The 25,968-nt window shown below is 33.8% G+C and overlaps 1 protein-coding gene across 1 annotated transcript; it reads left to right on the plus strand.

Moving 5' to 3' along the window:
• The first annotated feature begins 3,245 nt into the window (after nt 1–3,245).
• On the plus strand, nt 3,246–24,353 carry LOC128984450 (nose resistant to fluoxetine protein 6-like). The gene is made up of 13 exons (XM_054403771.1): nt 3,246–3,652; nt 15,313–15,548; nt 16,665–16,882; nt 17,014–17,105; nt 17,529–17,710; nt 18,009–18,172; nt 18,718–18,886; nt 19,456–19,649; nt 20,360–20,501; nt 21,131–21,320; nt 21,912–22,054; nt 22,754–22,871; nt 24,157–24,353. The coding sequence occupies exons 1-13, from the start codon at nt 3,319–3,321 to the stop codon at nt 24,351–24,353; spliced, it is 2,379 nt and encodes a 792-aa protein (XP_054259746.1). The 5' UTR covers nt 3,246–3,318.
• Nucleotides 24,354–25,968: the final 1,615 nt, after the last annotated feature.

Consider the following 25,968-nt stretch of genomic DNA (forward strand, 5'->3'; position numbering starts at 1 on the left):
CTCCTCTCACTGGTATTCTGATGTTATGGTGGTCTGATCGGAATCGGAATATTTTAAGTCCCTTAAAAGGTTGTTAGGACTCTTAATCGACGAAGTGGCGGACCTACTAAGCTCAGAAGCCTAAACAGTACACTATCGCAATACACAATATATACCATATATCTATCTATTACCTCAGGTATTATTACTCTGAGGTTCTACTCAGAGTGGTGCACCTTTTGCATGCAACAATGGTGAACGTGTTGCATAACTTGTCACTGTATATTTGGTACAATAAGAAGCCAACATTAAATACGTTTAAAATTGAGAGGGAAAAAGACGTTTCTAGCGGACCAGTAACTATGTATGTTTTTTACAGTTGGTACAGGGTAGTCATCAATAATTATTGAATACATTTTGAAATTAACATACGAAATGGGAAAAACATTTTAGACCAATTAATGGGAGGCCAATCGTAATACAAACGTTCAAGATTATTCTATTCAAATTTTCCTGTATAACTTTGATTATAAGATATTAATGGGGATCCAATCAAACGGATATACACAAGGATGTACACAATATCGAACTTCATCTAGCTTCGACTAAAGGGTAATGCCGATACCATTTTTAACTATATCAAATGGTAATATTTCTTAGAATCTGAACTTAATAACTCGAGATATAAACAAAAACTCGAGATCATGATCTGGAACGGGACTTCTAGAAGGTACCGATGATGAGTTTGTTGTGTCGATATGCTAATGACTATATCAGAGGCCCAAGGGCGTAGATTGTCGCGCAGGAGCTTAGAGGGATTCCGCACTAACATTCAAAGATCCTGGATACATAATCAACTTTGTCCTTCTATTGACATTATTTCGAAGCTGTTGATATTAACAATTGCAGTCTGTATTTCGGGACAGTTATTCCTTCAGAAACTGAGGGTGAATTATGAAAATTCTGAACATTTATAATAGTAGTTATTAAATTGTATCCAACGTAGTTGACGGTCTCTCACACACGTTCTATATAGAAAAATATATACACAAGTAGAGTACATTAAATGGAAACAGTAGCACGTGTTTAACAAAATAATGAAGGTACAAAAAAATCCGTTCAAAAACTGTTATGATGAAGATTAATATAAGCTGTAACTCGTGTCACTTATCCATTGGCAATTCAATCGTGTTTTTCAAAAGTTCCCTTTTTTGTTGTTTCACTGTGTTTTCAGATTCTAACTATTTACAAACAACTTAGGAAACACGTTGTTTCCTTTCTAATTGCACTTATTTATTGATGTTTCCGTTTTGTTTCTTAATTATTTTTCTGTTAAGTTATACACTTTAATTATGAATATAGTGATTTGAGCGAATTTCCCGTATGGGGAATAGCTATTACTGTAGGTCTCATGTAGGACGCAGCGCAAACATGTTTTGCTAGAAATCGGCCAATGCGTTGTGTGACTAGCAAACTCGCGGTACCCACAGTAGCAGTCTGCTATAAGCAGGATCCACGTGCTCCGGTATAATGAGTTCCAGCTTCCAACTACTGTAATAAGTTAACATGCTACTATTTTAAATTAGACAAATATATTACACATAGATATAAGTTGAAATATGCAATCAAACAAACAAAAATTATGCAACTAAAAATGTGAAAACAAGCAATGCAATCTGCAAATGATGATAAACACAGAAAAGAATTAAGGCATACAGAGAGCAAAAAATCTATTTTCTATTACGGGATAACCATTTCCCTTCTGAACTTGGAGACAGATGTTCCGGAAAAAAATACTTGTGTTGCTGTGTCCCCACCAATCCGAAGAAATCTAGATATCCCACTGTTTTAAGCCAGTTAATTTACGCAGCGTGCTTCGTGCTACGCGGTTGCTGGAGCCACAGATCCCTTTGAAATAAATAGGAGTGTTCCCCTGAAAGCACAAAAGATACGTCAAATAACACTTATAATAATATATTTACCCTTAAAATGTTTATTCACAAGATGGTAAATACATATAAAAGATGAGAAGTGGTGATCGATTTCGATTGGCACTCCAATCATTATCAGACCTAATAGGCGTTACTTACGTCTTGTGTGTAAACAGTATAAGTGTAAATATATTATTATAAGTGTTATTTGACTATCTTTTGTGCTTTCAGGTAAATTAATAACACGTACGATGCTGATCAAGAAGTTATATAGGAGTGTTTTCCTAGTGACGACGCGGTGCGCGACTACTGTTGACCGCGCAGCACAAAACGTGCAGTGTGATTGGGGGCACTGCTTCGAGAGTAGTAGTTGTCAACCACGATGCTGAACTGGGCTATTTTTTACATTAGAAATATGTTGTATGAAAGGGAAAGTCAAATTAATGAAGATAGTATGAACGAAGTGGTGCGATACTAGACTCAAAATATTTTCAAACAAAATACACGTCGACGCAATTGTTGATTTCAAATTAGTTTTTATAGCAATTTTTGTGCATTGCATATTGACGCGGGCACTTCAGGGTTTCGCTGCTAGTCCACTTATATTTTTAAATTTTAAAATTAACATTAGGTACTGAAGCAAATCCATGAAAACACAACAAAAAAGATTTGCTAGGAGAAAATAGGGTTTGTTCAGTAGTTGTCAACTTTAAATAATCACCGTGATATTTAAGAATAACACTTTTCTCATCCCATAATTTTCACTCCACGTTTTGATAATTGTTTAAACTATTATGAATGAACATGTGCTCAACGGAGCGCCTTCATTGTTTCATTGTTGACTACGCATTCTTGTCTTTCGTATAGTATTTTACAGATCAATATTTATCCTGGTTCAATCAACAATCATCAACCAATACTTGCACGGTCAACCTCTGTTGTAGATGTAAAATTCTAAATCAACCAAAAAATTTCACAGCGTAGTGAAAAGAATTTAGAAAAAAATATCTACATAAAAGTATGTCAAAGTTAATACAAACTTACGATAATTTCAAAGGATATACTGAAAATTTAGTGATTACGTAGTGCACAAGGTTAAGGTAAAACATTTAAATAATTTATTTATGATGAAATTTTAATGAAAATGTTATTCATACTGTATATATTTCAATTGTGCGAATACCTACACACATACATATTTCTTAAGCACACGTGTTTAGTAGGCCTAAATGGTAAACACATTGCGAGCACGTTCACAACACACATACCCAACATCTCGCTGGGAGTCCGAGTAGTCAGTGTCGTTGTCAGTTTTTTCTCGCGGACATCGCCCTGACCTTGCTAGGGTAGTCCGCCACTGTCACTGCCACTACCTCAGTCCTCAGTCTCTCCCCATCACCGACCGACGATGGAGCTCCTAGCGTTGGTCCTCACGATGACCCTCGCCTCCACCCTGGCTCTAGAAGCTCGGGTGGAGTTCGGCGACCAGACCTACGTCCTGGGGGACGAACCTACCACTACAGAGGAGGCCGGGTTCATCTCTGTCACCGGCAGTCCACCGTATCTGGAGGATTCGTCGGAGTCTGTGGAGCCCAAGAGGCACCCGTGGTCGGGATGGATGTACCGTGCGCTGGCCGAGGGCATGATGGACTTTACCGTCAAGTCACAGGAAGCCAAGTGCGCAAGGGATGGGAGACTTTACCGCCAAAATCTCAACAACCTCACCCTCTGGGCGACACGGAGTGAGTATAGGTTATTACACTTAGTAAATTGGCGGGAACGACAATAAAGTGCGAATTATGATGGAACTTGAAACCCTCATGAGACGCTCAGTCAAATACACTGTTAAAATATATCTTACGTCTGTTTTTTTGAAGGTTGTTTTGTTTTTGAAGTTTAACTTTTCGGATTGGTTTGGATAGGTACATAGGATACTTTTAATGCGTCAGTCGCTATCAAGTTCATCGTTACAGTAAAGTTACTACAACAATCAAAATTAAATTAATTGATTGTGAACCGCAGTGAATTGATTGGTTGGGTGTGATGGAGTAAAATACCCACAAATGGTGGTTCCTTGAAAAATTAGAATATTTAAAGCCAAAAAAGAATCACGTCATTATATTGAAGCGTGCGGTATAATTAATTGTTTCATACGCTTTACATATTGAAGACAATTTCTTATGCCATATAACAATGAGTGGGATTGCTAGTATTTATAAGTAAGTTAGTCGGAATAATATAAAAAATCTTCGGTGAACGTCACTCGTGTAATTCATACGACCACAGATGTAGTCTGTGGCTATTCACAAGTAATTTTCGAATGTAGCGGAATACGAACGTGGTAACTTTTGTCTTGAATCATACTTCAATCGGAACACGTTAATTTGAACCGGCACACATTTATATGACACATTTTTCGTGAAATTCTTGAATCAGGATGATCTTTTGTTTGATTTATACAATGATATATGCACAACACACCATTACAAATAAGTAAGCAAAGGCGGAAACCCAAGTCTAAACTAAACTGAATAACGGAGTTTTCAGTACATTAGTGAAAATTGCATTGAACGAGCGGATTAGTATACTTCATGAAATCCAAATAAAATCTGAGTAAGTATTGTATTCGCTAGGTTAAAATTGAACAAAACTGTTGTGCTAAAATAAACTGAATCGATTTTCCTTGTGGAGCATAATATTGAAAAAAGTAAGTCACTATTTTAAGTAATTCATGAAGTTTTGTTGGCATTATTATAACGTTCTAAACATTCTACTTATTAATTTCCATTATCTATAACCCTTATCATAACAAATATGAAAAAACATAGGGTACAACGATAGTTAAACATTGAAATCAACGTAGTTTAAAGTTTGTTTAGTAGAGAACCGAGTAATGTAGATCCAATGTTGTTTCCAATTGAGTATTTATCACTAACGGGCAATATTTTGGAAGTTTATAATCAAATAGAATCGTTTCATCAACAAATATTTTGGGGAGATAAATAATTGATATTGTCGTTGGAGATTGAACTGAATTCATTAATAGAAAATTAATTAAATAAATGAGTTGACCATCATATAAATTTTATCAAAACCTAAGTTAAAAAACTTTTAGAATCAAACTAAATGAATTAATACAAGACTTGAAATCGTCAATTATTACTAAAAGTTTCTAGCATTAACTTACTAACTAATTATTACACCTTCGTTTGTACTTAACATTACTTAATTTATAATTTAATAAGTCAAACCCAAAATGTATATGTAACTAGTTTAGTGGAATATTAAGCAACAAATACAAATGCGGTTCTATTAATTACTACATTTGTTCTAATACACTATAGAAATTCGTAAAGATAAGCTATTTTGAACCATTTGAACCGTCAGTTAGTTGGTGGGCAAAATATATTTTTGCGTTATGAATTTGTAGAATTTATAGAATTTATACATTTGAATTTATAGTTATGAAGTTGTCTGGTTTCAATGAATTCTTAACAGCCAAATAAGCTTTCTACCAATAAAAGTTCTATAAAATGCGTATTTTTCACAAACAAACATACACATACAGTTCATACTCTTTGTTGTAAATGTTGTATTGCTAAACGCATATATAAATAAAGTTTCATTAAAAAAGACTTCGAAGAACATAATTACTGCCAACGTCCAATAACAATGTTCGTCCATATTGGTGTCTTCGTTTCAGGGTTAGAGGTTTTCTTAAAAGCCAACAGTCGCTCTTGGACTTTTCCTTTTAAACCCAAAGGTTTCCTTATAAATGGAAACGTTCCATAACAACTAGTTGCTACTTAGTTGCTGTCGCGTATAGCGTGCATCAGTTGCCGTTGAGTTCTGCCGCTTGTCATCTACACTTCATGATGTGGACGACCTCGAGTTGTAATTCATTAGACTACAAAAATAAAACCTTATTGGCAAGCCGTTCGGAATTATTTATTCAAATGACATAACTTCTTTTTGCTACATTGACATTCCTCCAATGTAACCTGCTTTGAGGAGAAGTCGCCCGAACACGTGAATTCTCCATAGCAAGAGTAGTTTGATCAAGTGAATTCTTCATATACAGTAGTAAGAGTAGTTTGATCAAGTGAATTCTTTATATAGTAAGAGTAGTTTGATCAAGTGAATTCTTTATATAACAAGAGTAGTTTGATCAAGTGAATTATTTATATAACAAGAGTAGTTTGATCAAGTGAATTCTTTATGCAGTAAAAGACAAGGAAGAAGTGTATAATGCTGTATTGTTGTACATTCTTTACCAACATTTATTTAGTTTCTCAATAGCATCATAGTTTTTAAAAACTATTGTATTTTTAAATATTGTAGACATTGTAATGTTTGTTTAGCGAGTTTTCTGATTATGACAATATTATAAAAATACAATTAAGACAGTACAGATTATACCATGTTATTAGAATTAAGTCTTAGTATTTTACCAAACGGAATGCGCTAGTCGATGTGTTTCTGATACCATGTCATATTTTATGCGACAGTTTGAAAAATACTACACGATAAATCAATATGTATACTACACTATCTAGTAAAAATTTGATAATGACCACAGTGTATTATTGAATATTTTGTTTTGATGGTTAGGATTCTATCACATCTCTCTCTCTATACTTTAGAATAACAGTAAGCAAAGAATAGAGTTTACCATTGTATACTTCACAATGGTACGCTGTAATGTATATGTTTTTTAATTACATTACATGTAATAAATACAGTTAACTGTTTACCATTTCCTCCACATTGCTCCGATGTAATGTTGGTGTTTTTAGAATAACATCATGCATACAAAATACAAGAGACAAAACAGTTGTACAGTACAATCGATACATAACATTGGTCCGTTATAAAGTACGTGTTGTCTATCTCAAACATCGTCAGGTCGAGCTTGACAAGGCCAAGGTTCGTGTTGTGTAGACTGTGGGGAACAGATGTGTCAACTTTGCACTACGTGCTGTAAACAAACACCCTCATTCACAATATCAATAACGTAATGTGTGCGTTAAACGAAAATATTTACGGTCTACGCTTAGGCACCTGCCTACACCTGTTACGTAGCTTTGGTCGCCTGAGGACAGTGCGAAGTGGTTTGAATGGCTTTACTAGCCAAGGGGAGGGATACGTCTAGTACGTAAATAAAACAATACAAACTTGTATACATTAAACACTTTTATCAACAAAATTATAAAATGTAACCTGAATCAATAGTTGAATGGACTATAGAAAATCGGATGTTTGTATATCTATATGTTCGTTATTTAGGCAACTGTGCATCACGGAGCAAAACTTCTGATAGCTGAGAAAGTTTGGGAAATTGTTCTAAATATGAATGGGGAGATTTGTGTCTTCACTGTCTTGTTTCCGATCTTAAAATATCTAGCTCTGCTCCACTGGCTTTCAACCACGTTATAACAGTTAACCTACATTCAACTCCATCCATACTTGGCTTAAAATACCTACCTTCATATGGTCCCCATTTTAATTCAAAGTATTTGAAGTATTTAAATGGTGGCCATGATGTTCATGAATCAGCGAGAAAAGTACAATTTTTTGCATTTGCTTTGTTTACACTTCTAAAACTTCGCAATTTTATATAGCTTGTTGAAAACAATAAAGAAGACTCGGTAATTTGAATAATTATTCAAATACTTAATTATTAATAGAAAATAAATTAAATAAACGAGTTAACTATCATCAAAATTTTATCAAAACCCAAGTAAAACACGTTAAAAAACTGCAAGAATCAAACTAAATGAATTAATACATTGACTTGAAATCATCAATTATTACTACATGTTTCTAGCATTAACTTAAAAAACAAATTATTACACCTGTTTTCACTTAAAATTATTTAATCTATAATTTTTTAAAGTCAAACACGAGTTGTGTATGTTAATGTAACTAGTTTAGTGGTATATTAAACAGCAAATTAAAATGCGGTTCTTAATATTTATTCAAATACTTAATTATTAAGTATATATTATTTTTTATAACATAGATGATTGAAGTAATGTACACTGTACAGCTGTATATAAGTTGATAAGATATTTGTTATATCGTTACTCAAATAATTAAATTATTATTTTGATTTTATTACTAAATTTCAATAAGATGTCATACACTTAAAGATTTACATTTCCACTAGTTCGTAGAGAAACTTTACTCACTGTTTAGTGTTGACAAGAAATGATGAATTAAGTAATTGAAAACAAATGACTTGAGGTGTAAACATCTCTCAATATTACATTCTAAGCTAGGTACTTCTGTCCAAGGCAACCTGTTACAAGAAAGTTAACATAATCTCGGCTCTAATCGTCAATAATGGGTTGAAACTTGTAGATGCACGATCCGGATAAACGGAGCGAAGACTGAAGATGAAGATAGATCTTATTAACATTTTGACGGGTCGTGTAATGTGAGTCAACAAAGTTTTTGCTAAATGCTAATTTCCCACAGCTACTCAATCAACAATAAGGGCAAATTAATTCTAAGCTTTTGAGTGGTGAACGTGTAAAGCCTCGCGGTACGCTCCGGATTCTCTATCCACGTTACAAGGGGTTTCAAAATTTAATTTTTTAAAGCCGCCTCCGTTTTCTAGGATGATTTTAGAAACCAATCCGAGATCCAATAGAAGATAACCTACAGTAGTTTGAATCAATCAAGTTCTGTTACAAAAAAAATAACCATGCATTTTTTATCTTTAAAAATTGAAATTAGAGTGAGTTTGAAAAAACACTGTTTCGAAACAGCGTCACTGAATAAATTGTATCAATTTTAAAGCTAACTAACGATCAAAATCTTTTCAACCTGTAAGTGATACAAGATTGATTTGCTGGTAGCGATCAAATCGGAATTGTTCCGTTTTGGCACGTTTTCCTCCTCTCAAGGTCTACAAGTGAGATCCCACACGGGATTATACTGCGAAACAAGTGGAGTTATGTGATGTAGGCTGGGAAATGTCGGAGGTGACAAGATTCACGAGTTTTTTTTTTCCTTATTACTATGAGGGTGGGAGACTGTTGAATAACAAAGCATCTTAATATCACCTGGAGCATTGTTTGCATACCGTACAATCTGTTTAAATGTGTGCTTCAGTGACTTCCATTTTAAAGCAATTGTTTTGATTATCTTCATTGTTGACCTAGGACAAGTACGGTACTGAATTAAATATCCAAAGCTGTAGATAGATTTTATCCTCTTTGTAATCGAAGTTTTTTGAGTCGTACTAATGAAGTTCTATCTTCTTTTTATTTTAATCGAATTTTGACAAGTTAGCTTTGCAGTAGGCGCTGAATTACGATACCCTAGCTATAGGGGCCAGTTGTAAACTGTTTACATTTTAGCAAATTAAAATTGTAAAGGGAAGAAATACGGTAGGTAGCACGATAAGAGTTCGGACCCGATTTATCATTCAGTTTTTAGGTTGGATTTTTTTTTTTTTTTTCATTTTGACCTGTGTTTTGTTTTTCATTTTCCAAAACACTATTCGATCAAACTCGTATGTGTCCGTAAATGCGATAACTCGAGTAATTTTTGTCCAATTTTTATTAAATTAGGCTTAAAGGATTTAGATTGGGATCTGGCATCTTAGCAGGATCTGGTTATGGAAACGACGTGTTATAAGGTAAACAAAATTTCAAAAACTATTTTTTCCCGTTAAACAAGGAAATGCTAAATTTTTAATACAGCCATCGTGTACAGATTACAAAAAATTGTAGATAGAAACGTTGTTGTACAATCAAAGGTTAGGGAGAAAAATCAAAAAACTGTACATCTAAAATGCTTATGTTATACTAAGGAGAAACAGAAAACCGTAGTATTTTGCTTGTTTATATATTTTGATCAATTTTTTTAAATTTATTCTTTTAATATTGTTAACATGTAATCAAAAACCACTTTCCCTGTAGCATCAAAACTCATAACAAAGTTTTTTATGTATTTTTATGCCTTGAATTGTATTCAGCAGACTTGTTATCTCTATTTAAGTTTATACATTCTTCATATATTTCAAATATAATGAATGTTCAACGATCGATATTCTACGGTTGAACTTTTTTAACCTAATGTCTTTGATAAGACATTTCTATTATTAATACATATAATTAAGGCAGGAAAATACAAGAGGAAATAAGATTGACGTGAATTTAAAATCAACAACCTAATGACTTTGAAAAAATATTCTTCAAAATCATCTTTCTAAATGAAGATCATTATCATTTTCGTTTTAGATAACATGTATAGCATGAATAGATCCCTTGAAGATAGACATTTGCCTCAAGCTATTATGTGAACTTGGTCACAAACACAAGCAAATTAGTTTTCCATATTTAACGCGGAGTTAGTCGTTAAAGATCTCATCTGCTGATGTCATATTTTATAAGGTGTTTCCGGTCACTTGTCAAATAACTAAAAATCCAAAACTACCAACCTGTTCCATTTAGAACCATTAATTCACTACTGTAACGTAATATATAAAAAAAATACTTACCGTTTTAGTTTTGCTAAATGGTTAGAACAAAATAGAGCTTGATTACATTAAGCCACCATTCACCAACAAAGTAGGCGACTGTAAAATACAGCCTTTTTCTGTTTTCACCAATGTCTAAAGCATGCCGAATTGAGAGGGCAGCTAGCCCAATATTAAACTATGGTACTTATTCTATACGTTATAATCTTATAGAAAGTAAATAAATGAAACGTCTTATAACACTTAAAACATATATATTTACGCTTGTACTGTTACTCACAAGACGGTAAATATACACTAAAGATGGTAAGTGGTTATCATCTTCTAACATAATGTGAAAAGCCAAAAACTGTTCCCAAAGAGACTTCAACGGTTTATCACTATTTTTATTCTTTTACATATAAAACTCATTGCTAATGTTTTAGGACTGAGTTGAATTGTGGTTTTCAAAAACCCAAAAAGTATTTCTCGCGACTATGCTAGAAAAACTGAGATAGGTTTGCTGTACATCCATTAAATTGTTAAAATGATGGTTTACTATGTAATTAAAATAGTCGAACTTATAAAAATATTATTTGTTTATACTAATATAAAAGTAACACAACTTAAGAACTTAAAATAATTCTTATTGCAAATATTTATTTATCACCGAAAGATTGCATACTACATTAAATAGTCTGTGTTCAAACCGTGTTGGTAAAAATTGGTTAATTTATATTGGACATTACTTACTTTTCTTTCAAGAATTTGAGTGGAAGAATAAATCCCAAATTTGTAAAACGTTACCTTTAATATTAGTTGTATTTTTAACGAGCGTGTTATTTGTGGAATGTCTTCAACAGATGCCCAATCATAAGCCTACGGCCATACTTTAGAGAAGGAAGTCAAATAGTTTATTGTTTATGTTTTCTGTCACGTTTGAAGGTCAAATCACCGACCTATGATGCTTGTATCCGGACATTGAACAATGTAACTTTCACTTAAGGTCGATCTTGTTGGCTTTGATATTTTTTTATAATGAGCATCATTCATAAAACTAGGTTTGCTTACGAATCTTCATAAAGAGCTTTTGAATTGCTACAGTAGTACGTTTTGAATGCTACGTTATTTAGACTCAAAGTTTGTGTTATCTGTTGTAAAATGTAAGTGGTTAGGCTAGAGTAGTCTATACTTTTACTTCCATCGTATCTCGAGCGGATTGCTAAAGTCTTCGGATTTATTTCAATATGCAATAACCTTTTAAATATTTAGTTATTTATATTTTTAAGGTATTCGGATAGAATAACTATTATTTGTAAAATTCGTAATGTATTTTGAAGGGTTCTGCTTTTTTAGAGAGATACTATATTGCGTTGTACGTTAATTCTAGTTTGAATCAGTCAAGTGGCATCACTTATTACTCGTAGATAAATTTCAAATTTGGTTTCTACTACTGAACTGAATCAAAGGTACAACGCTAATTGGCGTCGTGAGACCAAGGTGGGTTCTGCAACTATTATCAGCGCGAATTATTTTTATAAATACAGGGTATGAAAAAATTATCTGGAACGCTTTTGTAAATTTGTTCCTTAGGTCAAAATTAGAAAATCCATCATATAAACATTGGTCAAAATGCATGATTTCCTATATGCACGTCCGTATGCGATTTCACAATGTATCCATTACTTTTGAGCCCCTTAAGCGATTTACTCAAAATTCAAATGTGTGCATGAGTACATACACATAGGATAAACCTTTGTACAAAGTATAAGATTTCTAAGTTTTATCTATTTCAAATGGTGGTCATTTAAATTTTAGATTAAAAATATCTTGAAAATGAGTGATTCTACTAAAAACGATTACGAGCGCGTTTTTAGACAATTTTATGACCAATCCAACGATACTTCTATCGTAGAAATAGGATGATAAACAACCAAGATATTGCATTCTTTGTGAGACCGTTATGTCAATGTTATGATGTCTTAATTTTTCCCCATGGCAGAGCCACCTCGCGTCGCGTCAGTGAGGCACGGCAGTGGTCTTGGCCATACACGGCCTCACTGTCAAAAATGTAATAGGCCTATCCTAGTAGTTTATTTGCCGAATTTTACAATTAAGGTATCATTGGGCTAGACATAACATATCATAACTGATTGCTCTTAATAAGTTTTAGTATACTGTTATTTTTAAAATATTTTTGATAGAAAATGTTATAAATGTTATGGCCACCATTTTAAAATGGTACAATTTAGAACTCTGATACTTTGTAAAAGTTGATCCTATCTGCCACAACTTATGCACAGAATTGGAAGTCAATGGCTTAAGGGGTTCAATAGTTAAGGATGCATTTGTGAACATCACATACATACAGACAAAAATCCAGGCACCCATGTTTGTATGAAGTTTACTTTGACCTAAGGAACAAATATACAAAAGCGCTTCAGAGAGTTTGTATAGACGCTGTATATCAGTTCCTTGTTGTACTGTACATGTCTACTTGCTTTTCTTGATACACGCAAAGCACTTACCTTCGAAGCCCGAGTGTACCGGCTATTGCAACGTACAAAATTGTCGCAAACTAAAAAGGAAATAAAGTTTTAATATCAACTTTGTGAATTTTAAATAATTTATGATACACAAATTAATTTGTGATATAACCCAGTTTCAAGAACAGTTTTAATCAATTACCTTTTTGGTTTTTGTTGCCTTGAAGTTCTTGTAGTTTTTTGATGTCTGATGCGCATTTCGCCACGTTGTGGCATCTTCAGGAAAGTGAACTCTGAAGATGCCACAACCTGTGGCGAAATGCGCATCAGACATCAAAAAACTACAAGAACTTCAAGGCAACAAAAACCAAAAAGGTAATTGACACAAATTAATATTGTTAGAACGGATTTGTAACTAGATAACTCATAAATGTATCTAAACAAATTACTTATCAGCTGTAAAAGATCATACAATGTTACCTCTAGATTCCATCTAGAACGAAAATTACTTTGTGATGACTTATCCTAAAAGATGCAGCAGTTATACACCCACTATGTGGCCTATCAGTGAACTAATCCATTTGTCATTGATTTAGTCATGAATATGAATACTTCCTAGTGGGCTGCAATGTCCTAGCCACTCTACTAGGTGTCATTGTCATTGTGTTTGATTGTCTGTGTCTCTGCCAGCTGATCAGCTGATCTGACAGTAAAGTAGTTTTGCTGATCATCCGACCTATCCATGATAAGAGCAAGGTCGAACTTTAACACCAAGGCTGTAGTCATTTGTCTTGTCTTACTGTACAACATGTTTTCTTCTCTCTGTACTAATGGGACAAACAAAGATACAATTTAGTTTAGCTTCATATTGAGAAATTAAGTTTCTGTTTGTTAATCTGCAAGACCTTGAGAAAGAGTTAATGTTTTACAATGGATTTTGAGAAAACAAAAATCTGGAACCCCTCTTTTTAACAGATACAGTACAACATAATTATTACTTAATTGGGGACTTATTTTATACAGGGTGTTTCCAAATTGTCTGGATATATTTTGTGGACTTGTTCCTTGGGCTAAAGACAAATATGAAATGCTATATAAGTATGGGTCTAAAATGCCTAGATTTCTGTCTGTTGGTCTGTTTGTAATTTCTTTAATTATTTTATATCTTAGGCGTTTTTCAAGATAGAAATTTCAAAACTGGTATAAATGTGTAGTTTAGAAGGTAAAAATAGCTTAGAACATTTTGTTACAAAATCTCAAGCTATTTAAAATCTTTAATGCAAAATTTCATGAAAACTATAAATATTAAGAAAATTGTTTTTACGATCGAAAAGATAAAGATTATAAATTCAAATCAAATGTGGCCTTATTTGTTCAAATTGGATGACAAACAATCGAGCTATATTTTTTTTTTCTTCATTCGGTTACGCAGTTTAATAGGACCTAAAATAAGAGCAGTTTGGTAGTCCATTTAAATTGGGATGCAAAAACAGTTATTACTCGGTTGTTGGTCATCCGATTTTAACAAACAAGGTCTCATTTGATTTGTATTTGAATTCTCTATCTTTTTGACTATAAAAACAATTTCATAATAAATACGGTTTTCATGAAATTTGGCATTAAAGACTTTAAATGACCCCCATATTAAAATGGCTTGAGATATTGGAACGAAAATTGTAAAGCTCTGTTTACCTTATAATTAAACTACACATTTATACCAATTTTTAAATGTCTATCTTGAAAAAAACTTGAGATATAAAATAGTTTTTAAAAATCACAAACAGACCGACAGACAGAAATCTAGACATTTTAGACCCATACTTTAATGGCATTTTATGTTTGTCGTAGCCCAAGGAACAAGTTCAGAAAATATGTCTAGATAATTTGGAAACACCCTTTATATTCATTATGATTGGAATAATATATAATAAATTTTATCTCCTCATTAAGAATTTAACTATCTGGTGATTCATGTACAATTTGTTTGAGGTCGTTGATTTACATTTTTATTATTTATAATTCATCATTGGGGATGGCATTTGCGTTAGGGATAAAAAGTCCAAACACGTTATCTGTCCCTTGCTTTGATACGTTCCACAGACAGACAAAAGGCCCATGTAGACAGGTAAAGGCAAGATTGAAAGAGGCTTTTAGAATATCTGGTCAGTTTTCTGGCCAGTAATAACTTACTGTTTCTTCTCCTTCTTTTTTGTCATTGTCTACACCTGTGGCATTTTTAAGGAAGTATAGCACAGGATGTACACTCACAAAAACACTTTTTGGGAAAGCAGTCCAAAAAAAATTATGGCAAACCCATTAGATTTGTGGGTGTGCTGGAAATCGATCCTGTCTCCTGTTCCTTTCGCTAAACTTAGTCTGAAACGCTAAACACTAGGCCAGCAACCCATTGTCTTTCTTTGTGCTTACATTGTTTTCTGTTTTCCAGTGTTTGACGCGTCAGCACTCGCGCCCAACGGGTTCATCTCAGCAGACACTTTCCAGTTTGGTCACTTTGACGAGTGTATCAGCATAGACGTTCCCGAGGAACATATCACGGGCAAGTACTGTCTGGCCAAGATTGCGTTCCGACCTGAGCACGACTTGTACCCCAGGTGGTACGACCCTCCTTCACAGCTGTACACTGGTCTTCCATCCAACGCTTCTGTCTGGCAGAAACTTAAGGTACGATAAGTACTGGTAGATAAAATAATGGAGACATCTAATAAGTCTTTTTATTTAATGTTGATATTGTTACACTGAAAGTATTTTGATTGTTGTAATTATGCATTTTTTTACTTATTTTGTTCTCTTTAGTTTATGGTACATATTTTCAATTTGAAACCGTGTTTTTTACAAGGTAAAACAAACAAGTAAGTTCTCGTGATGACTCGCCCTTTGGGTCTGATGATGATTGGAGACTAGCTGGGTAGCTCAGAGGTTATAGTGCTCGCCTAGTAATCAAAAGTTCGCCTGTTTTTAGCTGTGTAGCTTGGTGTGTAGCATTTTGATGGTTTGAATCTAGACCCAGTTTTCCTTGATCATTGGGTTTTCAATAATTGGTTCCGACTAAGGAAACAGCTGGTCATAGTCAGTAACAAAGCTACAGAAGGCATCAAACTCCATTCTACACTCATATTTTGGTTTAAATACGCACAGGTGGTGTTCCCATCTCGAATGATAATGATAATGAGTGTCGAACCGAAATTGATCACCTGTTACCATTTATTTGCATTAACCTCTTGCGAGTTAACAGTACAAAGTGTAAATATATTATGTTTCAAGAGTGTTGAAAGTTTTTTATTTACTTTCCATAAAGTTAACAACACCTCTCTGAGACAATGCTAATCGAGATGTTATTTACAATATATTATGAAATCCTTGTAAAGTCAAGACAACCCGATCTAATATTTTTCTCAGTAAATATACAGAGATATCCTTTTGGTAGTCGTGCAATCTAAGCCGGAACTTTCATTTCATGACAAAAACTTAAAGAATGGTGGAAAATTTTCAAAATCATATAATGACTTCTCGCTAAGATTGCTTGACCACCAGAAGGATATCTCTGTATATTTACTTAGAAAAATATTAGAAGGGGGGTCTTGACTTTTTATTCACCCTGTGTATAGCCTAGGTTTAAAATCTTACAAATTGATGAGAGGGGTAGCATTTTCAAACTATTTTTGTTAAACATTAAATGTTTTATTTGATAGGTACTTATCTTTGATGCTAACTATCCTGTATCAATGAACGTTACAATATTTAATTTTACAATGAACAAAAATAAATGTTCTGCTCTAGACAACACAGGACCCTCGTATAATACGCAGGGATGTCCTTCACTGGGCTGTCTGTGTTCCGTCTTCCTGTAGAGCTCAAGATATCCAGGATTCTCTCAACACCAGCCTGTCTGTCCCTCTACGACAACAAGGCATCCTGTCCGACATCACTATCAACCCCAGCGACTGCTACAGCATCTGGGAGGCTCCTGCTTACTCCATGGGATACTACATTGTGGTGTAAGTTTGGGCTTCCGCACTGTGTTCTAATAGATATACTACCTGCTAAAATGTCACAATAATTTGGGTATCACTAATAATCTGGGTATTGTAAAAATTCAAAATATAATTAGTTATGTATTTGTTTGCAGGGGATTCATATACCTAATGTTCGGTCTATGTACGCTTGCTACTCTGGTTGACTACGCCACCGAAGACGAGGCCATGCTTAAGCGCTCTCTCAGTAAGTACAATATCCCATTAAATAATCCCTACACTGTATATTACATCAATCTAATTTATTGTGAAAATATTTTCAATAAAATGATGTAAAACTTCCCACTCTTGTAGAAAATAAAAATAACGATATGATCAGTATAGTGAAAGAAATTTGAGCAGTTAAATTCATGTTGGTTATAATAATTTTTAATTCTATATACAACCATCACAACGAAAACAGAAGACCTTAGTTCTTACAATAGTATGATTATTAATGAAATAATAATGTATAAAGTCATTCTTTTACATCCTACCAAGGGCTAATTAATAATCATCAGAGATAAATAGTTTAAATCACAATACAAATAAGATAGAAAAGTAATAATTAGAGTTTAGTGGCAATAATCACTTACAAATAATTGCTAACTTAATATCCTGTTATTTGTAGGGAGTTTCATCAAGGTTTTCTCTACATATTCCAACATGAGAAAGCTATGCAAGACCAACCCTGATGCAGACTTCAAACTGCTGCATTGCCTCAAGTATTTGAGCATGACTTGTGTGATCCTGGGCCATAAAGAGATGTACCTCAATGGGAAACCAGTGCAGAACCCTTACTTCATTGAAACGGTAATCTATGGATAATAATCTATGGCAATCTTTGGTATTATCTTCAATATGATCCATAGCAATCTTCATTGTAGAATGAGCTGTAACACTAGCTATCTATCCATGGTTTCCTTAGTTTAATGAATGGGAATTTTTTGTTGCTGTCACGGACATTGGATCTGCTACTCAGCGTCAAGTGTGTATAAATGTTTATTTATTGAATAGCACCAGTATATTATGCATTTTTTGCAAGTTATTAATTCAATACCCAAGCTTAGAGTCAATGATTGTACTATATTAGTGTTATTCCATGTTTCAGTTCCCAAACTATGTTTCCTCCATGCTGTTCCTCAACGGAGGCAATTACATTGTTGACACCTTTTTCGTCTTCAGTGGTTTTCTCACAACTCACTTTTTAACCAAAGAGCTTCAGAAGAGACAAAATATCAACCTTTTCTTGGTTATTATTGGCAGGTTCATCAGGTAATATCCTAATGAATACAAAAATACGATTATTAGTAAAAAAAAATTTATTTTGAGCGTTCATACTAAAAAGTGGGAGCAAATAAAACCAGGCAATTATAATAATCTTTGTCACAAACCCTTCTTTCTCCACATGTTTTAGGTTTATTGTGTCCTTATAGCCAATATGTGAAGTTTTGCTTTGCATTGGACTTTGTCTTCACTCATCGGACTGCTTAAATAGCTATGACTAATGTAAAATAAGTGTTTCCAAGCATTACTGTATTTCCAAAATACTCTAATCATAGACATTTTTCAAAATTAATCCTTTTTTTGGAGGAGTGTGGTTTTGGGTGAATTTACCCGTTGGTCATTTGCAGCACTCCACTGCTTAGTCAAACCTAACAGCTGTGTGGGACAAATGTGACCCAATTGTGTCACACATCTTCCCAGGCTCATGTCACGGTCTTTCTAGAGATTTCAACCTTGAAATTTATCTTAAATCATAATGTTTACATATTTTCTTTAATGTCAAACCTATTTTGTGACTGACTGCCTTGTTACAGGATACTGCCCGTGTATGGTTTGGTCATCGCCTTCCACGCTGTTGTGTTGCCGTACCTTGGCAACGGTCCGCTGTGGAACTCCCTGGTCTGGAGAGAAGCTCTGCGTTGCCAGAAGAACTGGTGGGCCAACGTTCTCTTCCTCAACAACTATGTCAACGTGGAGGAAACTGTAAGTACTTTTATGTAGCTTTGACTTGTTAATTCTCGTGTAAATTTTAGGTAATGATATGTGGGTTAAAGTTTAAATAATTAAGAATGAGAGCCTAATCATCTACTCTCCATACTCAGATTTGAGATTTAACGTAGAGGATAACATTTTCTTCTTCTAGTATGGGGTTAGTGTGTGACAAATGATGGTAAGGACCAGTAAGATTTTTGGAAACTGTTAAAGATACATTCTGGAGCTATTATTTACTATGGTTTTGTATACACATGAGCAGTGTAGACTAGAATACATTTATAAGATACCGAACACACATTTTCTTACCAAAAACAATAGCACAGTAGTTTTGTCTTAGTCTAATAAGCTATAGTTCGGCCGCTTAGAAAGCGACCTCCTCCAGCATTGGTTTAGCATTAGCGCGCAGGTCGTTTTCTAAGCGGCCGAACTATAGACATTGCTGGTTGACAAATATCATAGAGTAAGAATACTGTATCCATTATGTAAACATTTTGTGATTTATGTTGAATAATACAACATGTTGGGGTTAGTTTTTTAACCATTTATGGTGTTTGCAGTGTATGATACAAGCGTGGTACCTGGCTTGTGACATGCACTACTTCATTATTGGCATCATTCTCATCTACATCACATACAAGAGGCCCAAGCTCGGAGCCTCTCTCATAGGAATCGCCTTTGCAGCTTCTGTTGCCATTCCTACCTACATCACATATGTCAACCAATACCCGGGCGTAGTTCAACTGTACCACGAGTAAGTGATTGTCCATTGATCAATTAAGTACTTTTAATTCAGTTCAGGTTACTATATTTTAAAAGGGAAATAATTAAATATGGCGAGAGTTGTAAAGTATTACTTGATACTTGTATCCTTCGTTGTTGACCGATAATGTTAGATACTGCATTAAAGGTTTCTGAGTGGATCTTATTCTGATCATTCAGACTTTTGTTCGTTTGGATAAGGATTTGGTACTGAGGTGTTGTAAGAAGAGGGAATCTACTAACTGTGCACTTTTTAAATTGTCTTGATGATTTTATCACACCAACATACTTTAGTCTATGTACTTTATAATTTTGTACCAAGTTTAGATGGCACCTAAATTAAAAAGTTTAGATTGTCAGATTTGTTAGATTTTATGCTACAGTATGATTATTCATCCAGTTGCAGGGGATATGACTCGTAATTTAATTTCAATTTAATGCAAGAGGGTATTTTATAAATGTTTAAATTATTTTTTTAAAAAGCTAATTTTGCCTTCCACAGATTGGTATGCTTCTATATTATGTGAAATATGTTTTAGTTGCTACGTTTTGGATTATCTTTGACAGTTGTACTACTCTTGCATTTTAGTTCCTAGTCATGAAATAGTCTAATGTCCTTCCTTGACACATTAGTGTGCTTTAAAGTTGAGTTAAGCTTTAATTCTGCTCTTCAAGCTATCTTAATTTTACTCATATTTGCAGGCTGCAGAAGGACCCAGTGAAAAATGAACATTTCCGCACCATGTACGTCCCCAGTCATGTGAGGTTTGTGCCGTATGTTGTGGGAATGCTCATGAGCTACTTACAACAGTACCTGGCTAGAATAAGCTTCAAGTTCTCTGGGGTGAGTACCTTGGCCTTCCTTGATGCTAATTTTACTATGTATATTTTGACACTACATTTTCCAAATAGGTAATCTTTTTGATATTGTAATTTAAATAACCATTTGCCCATGCATTATCAATAAAATATCCAATAAAGTTAAATTTGTATTAGAATTTCCATAATTCTTGTATAAAGTAATATTTCATGAGTATAATTATTGTTCTCGACAAAAACATTTTACCACCAGGAGATGGATTTTTTAAATTGAGTCTAAAGACTTGTCACTGTCTTAAAGAGTCGATTGATTTTATTCAATAAATCAATTCATTAAGACTGTGACTCATATACTTGTAAGAGTATTTTAAGCATAATGAGAATGCATAGTGACTGGTGAGAGTAGAACGTAGTAAGATGTTTTGTGTAGCTTTGCTGCCGACTAAGATCAGATGTTTATTTATCCACGCCTATTTACTGTTACTAAAATCCCAATGATCAATAAGTATGTTTGGGCCCAGTTTCACACCATCCAAAAGTAAAAAGCTCGTGAGTTTTCACAGGCTCAATCGTGGACCTTCTGACTTTAGATGAGCACTTTATGACTATGCTACCCAGTTACATTCTCTCTAGTAAAATTTTTTTCTGTTGTAGTGGACACTGGTGTTCTTGATACCGATTGGATTATTTTTCAATCTGTCCACAACATTCATTGCCTACATCTTCTATGAGGAAGGACGGCCATACAGTCTGCTGGAGAGTGTGGTGTATGTAGCTGTACACAGAGTCATCTGGGCTGTCACTATATCTGCTTACATCATCATTGATTATAACCAGGGAATAGGTAAGATGAGCTGTACTTCAACAATCACTTTTAAGAGCACTAGCTGAGAGATTGTCAGAAAAATGGGTTAAGCCTTACAGCCTGGTAGTTAATTGGATCAGAACGAGACTGATTTGCTCAATTTTAAGGGCAACAAGTATGTGCCTGAGAAGATCTCGAAAAAAATGGAGATCTGCTCGAGAATTTGAAGATGGAGCAGGCATCCAACATATTTATTGATAGAATCAAAATATTTAGTAATATCTGTAAATTTAGATTTATTTGTCTTGTAATTATCTATATTAAACAGCATTGATACTTTTGAACAGTATGTAATTGAATCTTTTTTTAAGACTTTTTTATCGGCGACCTAACAATTTTCTCATTATTCTGTGCTAATCTCAGACAAATGTCACTGCCGAATAAATAACTATTCAAAACTAAATTAGTTTCAAAGAATTTGTGTTTATGAAAACTTGTTCTTGAAATATATATCATGTTGACTCCTTTTGGTATCTAATAAGATATGGGGTATATTTCTTTATTGTATACATACAGTATGTGTTGGTTTATTAATACCTAGCATCACTAACAGATTGTTCATGTTCTCAGGCAAGTGGGGTTCCATATTCAGACACAGAGCGTGGGCTCCACTAGGAAGACTGGTCTACTGCGCCTTCCTCATCCATACGATCCCCATGTTGTACACCGTCGGGCAGAGACGCACAGCTCCCTACCACAGCCGCATGCTTGCGGTAAACATAAAACCAATCTCTAGAGACTAATACCTTTAATAAATCTACTGTCTTTGGTTTATTATTTTTGTAATCAAAATAAGAAATGCTATACAGCTAAAAATTAGAAGGAGGTTTAAAATTGTAAACACAAAATTGAATTAGAGTTTTTACCACTAGGACAATAAACACTTCATTTTACTTTCTCCCCCTATACATACAAGAGGAAAGTTTTGTTTTTGTCTAAATTTTGGAGTTTGAGTTTTGGGTGGAAATATCCGTTTTGGGTCCTCCTGAACCTCAAAAAATTGTTTTCAAAGGGACATCTGTCTGTGTGGATGCTACTAGTCTGTCCGAGCTACTAGACCACGCCTGTGGTTCAATTTTGATAACATGTTTCATGTAACTACTAACATATGGCATTTCCAGGTGTTTTAATTTTTTTAAATTTTGATTTTGATAACAGTTAATTCAGATTTTCAACAAAACGGCCTAAACGATTTTGATGAAAATTTAGTATGTTAGTCCTTTTAACTCTCAACATAATGGTAAAACATCCATTGCTGTAAAAATTACAGTTCAAAAGATATTGCAACTTTTGTGATTCTCCCCATAATATCACAGATAATCCCACTCCTACGGCTTGCCCATGATAAAGGTTGTTGACAAACTAATGGGAGAAATTATGTGGCAGATTGATGATACCATTAATTTTTACAGGCTGTAGCTCTCCTGGGAGAAGTTTCCCTTGCCTTCTTCTTGGCTCTGTTCCTTAATTTGGCCTTTGAGTCTCCATTGCAGAGGGTTCAGAAGATGATATTAAAGAAATTAATGGGAGGTAAGTTACACACTTGACTATTCCTTTTCTTGGAAATTACAGATAAGTATTAATATTCATTAATTTATTTACAAATTATTCACAATAATTAGCCGAATCTGAAAACTGTTGGATCAAGTGCACACTAACTTTGTGTCGATAGACATGGCTGTCTCTTAAATTCACATTTACATTTTACCAGTTCAATGTACAAAGACTGTAACAATTTTCATATTTATGATGATATTGATGAAAAACCCTTATACCTATACCTTATACCCTTAAACCCGTATAAATATAATGTCTATACTGTATATAAATAGGCAAGCATGATTCTTGAAAACATTTTTTCTCAGCTTGTGTGTATCACAGGGAAACTCTACAGATACTGGCTCAAAAATAAGCACATCAAATGAATTTGAAAAAAAAATTACATTGGCTTTATGGGTTGCCATGCTGGTGGTGAAATAACCAACGAAATATTAACAGAAAATCAAAACAATTGGAAGAAAAATTCCAATCACATGGTTTGAGCCAGTGACGTCATTTGTATATTTTTATGATCCACACAGTTTCTGTTCTAATATCTGTGATTAACAGTTAAAATAATTCTAAGCTGTTTTCTCATGTGCTGTATTTAAGTCAACAGCTGATCTTATGCCTTTTTTTTTTATGATATAACCCAGTTACAAGAACAGTTTTAATCAATTAATTACCTTTTTGGTTTTTCTTGCCTTGAAGTTCTTGTTGGTTTTTTATACCTGATGCGCATTTCGGAGATCACACCATCACACCAGGATGGTGAACTCTGAAGATGCCACAAGCTGTGGCGAAATGCGCATCAGGTATAAAAAACCAACAAGAACTTCAAGGCAAGAAAAACCAAAAAGGTAATTAATTGATTATGCCTTTTTTTTATCCGTCAAATACTGCTTCCATAAGGATTACATTGAAACTTTAAGACCAGTTGGGTCGGATTCCTGGGAGAATTTTTAATGCCAGATTTTAGCACTCGCCGATACGGTCTTTATCACCATGTAAAATTTGAAAATGACTTCTAGGAGGAGTTTGCGTATTGACGAAATGCATTTAAAAGTCTACGTATAAGAGCTTTGCACATTCCGCTTAATTATGACAAATGATTGATTTTCAGCAAGATCTTATGTCAGCAATGTGTTTGTAATATTGAATTATGAAGTATGAGTACCTACTTTCTTGTCCCAAGTCAAGAGATACTAAACATATACAATATAAAATAAATCAAGAGAAAAAATTGAAACAACTACATAAAATCTTATTTTTCCAGGACCCCAGAAGGGTGCATTTGGTCAACAGAACTTAGCTCAAGTAACTGACAGCAGGCTGACCCTGACTAACGGGAGCTCCAAAACATCCATAGCTGACCTCCATGACACAGAGTCCAAGGTGGCCATCAACACAGAGAACCATCCTTACAGGAATCACACTGGGATCAACAATGGCAACGGCAGCTGCAGGGCTTAACAAAAATAAATCTTATTTCTGTAGAAACCTGTAACTATCAGTTTACGGTATTTATAATGCAAAATTTCCCAAGTCAATATCTATTATTTAATTTATTTAATATTTATCTTTCTCGATCTTTGTGGGGAAAACCCATTCTGCTCTTTTTCATGGTGGCAACAACCAACCATCGTGGCTTTTGAATGTACATACTTGTATTTTGGACGTGATCATCCACTAGATGAATTATTGTGATAAAGTAGTTAGACTTGTACAGGTTTTAGTAATTTATTAGCTAGAAATTTTTATTTTTTTGTATTTCATAACCATTTTGGTTACTTTTACATTTTGTAAAACTTAGCTTTTAATAATTTTATGTGTATTTTTTACTGATTTAATCTTAAGCATTTATTTAGACATCACACTGCTTTGTTAGAAGACAGTTTTTAGTTATTAAGTTATAGTTTTTAAACCTGGGTGATAATGGAGTTTCCCATGTCCTCAGTTTTTAACTCCTTATGTCACATTTTTTATGTAATAAAAGTGAGGTTAAAACAACTAGTACGTACTCATTTAATCCCTTTTTGCAAGTCCTTTGTGCATCTACCTAATTGAATCAAGTATGATTTATCTATGATGTTACTGAACAACAAATTTGTCTAACTATGAAGTTCTTCATTTTAAAGACACCCCCTGTGGTTACAAATTTTAGGGGTTAGCGGAATTTTATCCCCAAAGCAGATTTTAAGTCACAGCCATGGGGATGGGAGCAAAATTCTGCCTGCAAACTTTTGAGTTGCAGAACATGAGTTGAATAAAAATAAATTAAAGGTAGAATTAAAAAGTATATTTTCAGGGCTGCGAATTTAGTAAGAACAGTAAGGACTTTAAAACCTAGTGTCGGAATTTTACTCCCATCATGAGTTAACTCAACTTGAAACAGAATATTGCAGCTCTTTTAGATCTTCTGTATGAAATAGTTACACATATTATTTAATTTACTCTAGAAACAAAAACATACTTATCAACTTAAACTTAAACAAGTTACCATGTATTGTAGTTAAATTCTTGTCTTCAAATTCAAATAAGGGGGAAAATTCTCTAGGGTAAACTAAGTGCAGAAGATAATAAGTGATAAGTAGCACTATTGTATGTTTAAATACTTTAACTTGATTTGTAAACTAAATTTCAAAATACCGGTACCTAGTTCAATACATGTGGTAGGCCTACAAATTGTAATTTCCACTGTTTCCTTAAAAAATATCAAAAAAACTATTGTCATATCCTTAACACTTAACACTTTAAAAAAACGTTTGGTTTGAACAGAATATCTGATTTAAAAATACCCCCACCGCAGCAAACCTACCAACTAAGCAAATTTCCATTTGCCTAATTTTATTTTCATTTTCACTTAATCTATACGTCCATACTTAACATTACACAGTATGTTTTTAATGAGTACAGGTTTGCTGCTTCAGAGAGGGTAATAAAGTGTGTTTTTTAGAAAAATATTGATAGCTTAATTGAAAATAAAAAATTTTTGCAAGTTTGTTAAAAATGTATCCATAAACAAGTAAATTATAAGGAATTTTTGAGACATTCAAAACGAAAAAGTAAATCGGTTCCAGGTTTAGGT

The sequence above is a fragment of the Macrosteles quadrilineatus genome, unplaced genomic scaffold (assembly GCF_028750875.1).
Source record: "Macrosteles quadrilineatus isolate MER2022 unplaced genomic scaffold, UCM_ALF_1.0 Scaffold_2__2_contigs__length_208266976, whole genome shotgun sequence".
Classification (NCBI taxonomy): domain Eukaryota; kingdom Metazoa; phylum Arthropoda; class Insecta; order Hemiptera; family Cicadellidae; genus Macrosteles; species Macrosteles quadrilineatus.

Bases quoted from the DNA above. Each gene is read 5' to 3' on its own strand.
- LOC128984450 (XM_054403771.1), top strand. From the start codon at position 3,319: ATGGAGCTCCTAGCGTTGGTCCTCACGATGACCCTCGCCTCCACCCTG. The intron at 3,653-15,312 runs GTGAGTATAGGT...TCTGTTTTCCAG, and splicing joins CACCCTCTGGGCGACACGGA to TGTTTGACGCGTCAGCACTC. The intron at 21,321-21,911 runs GTAAGATGAGCT...TCATGTTCTCAG, and splicing joins TGATTATAACCAGGGAATAG to GCAAGTGGGGTTCCATATTC.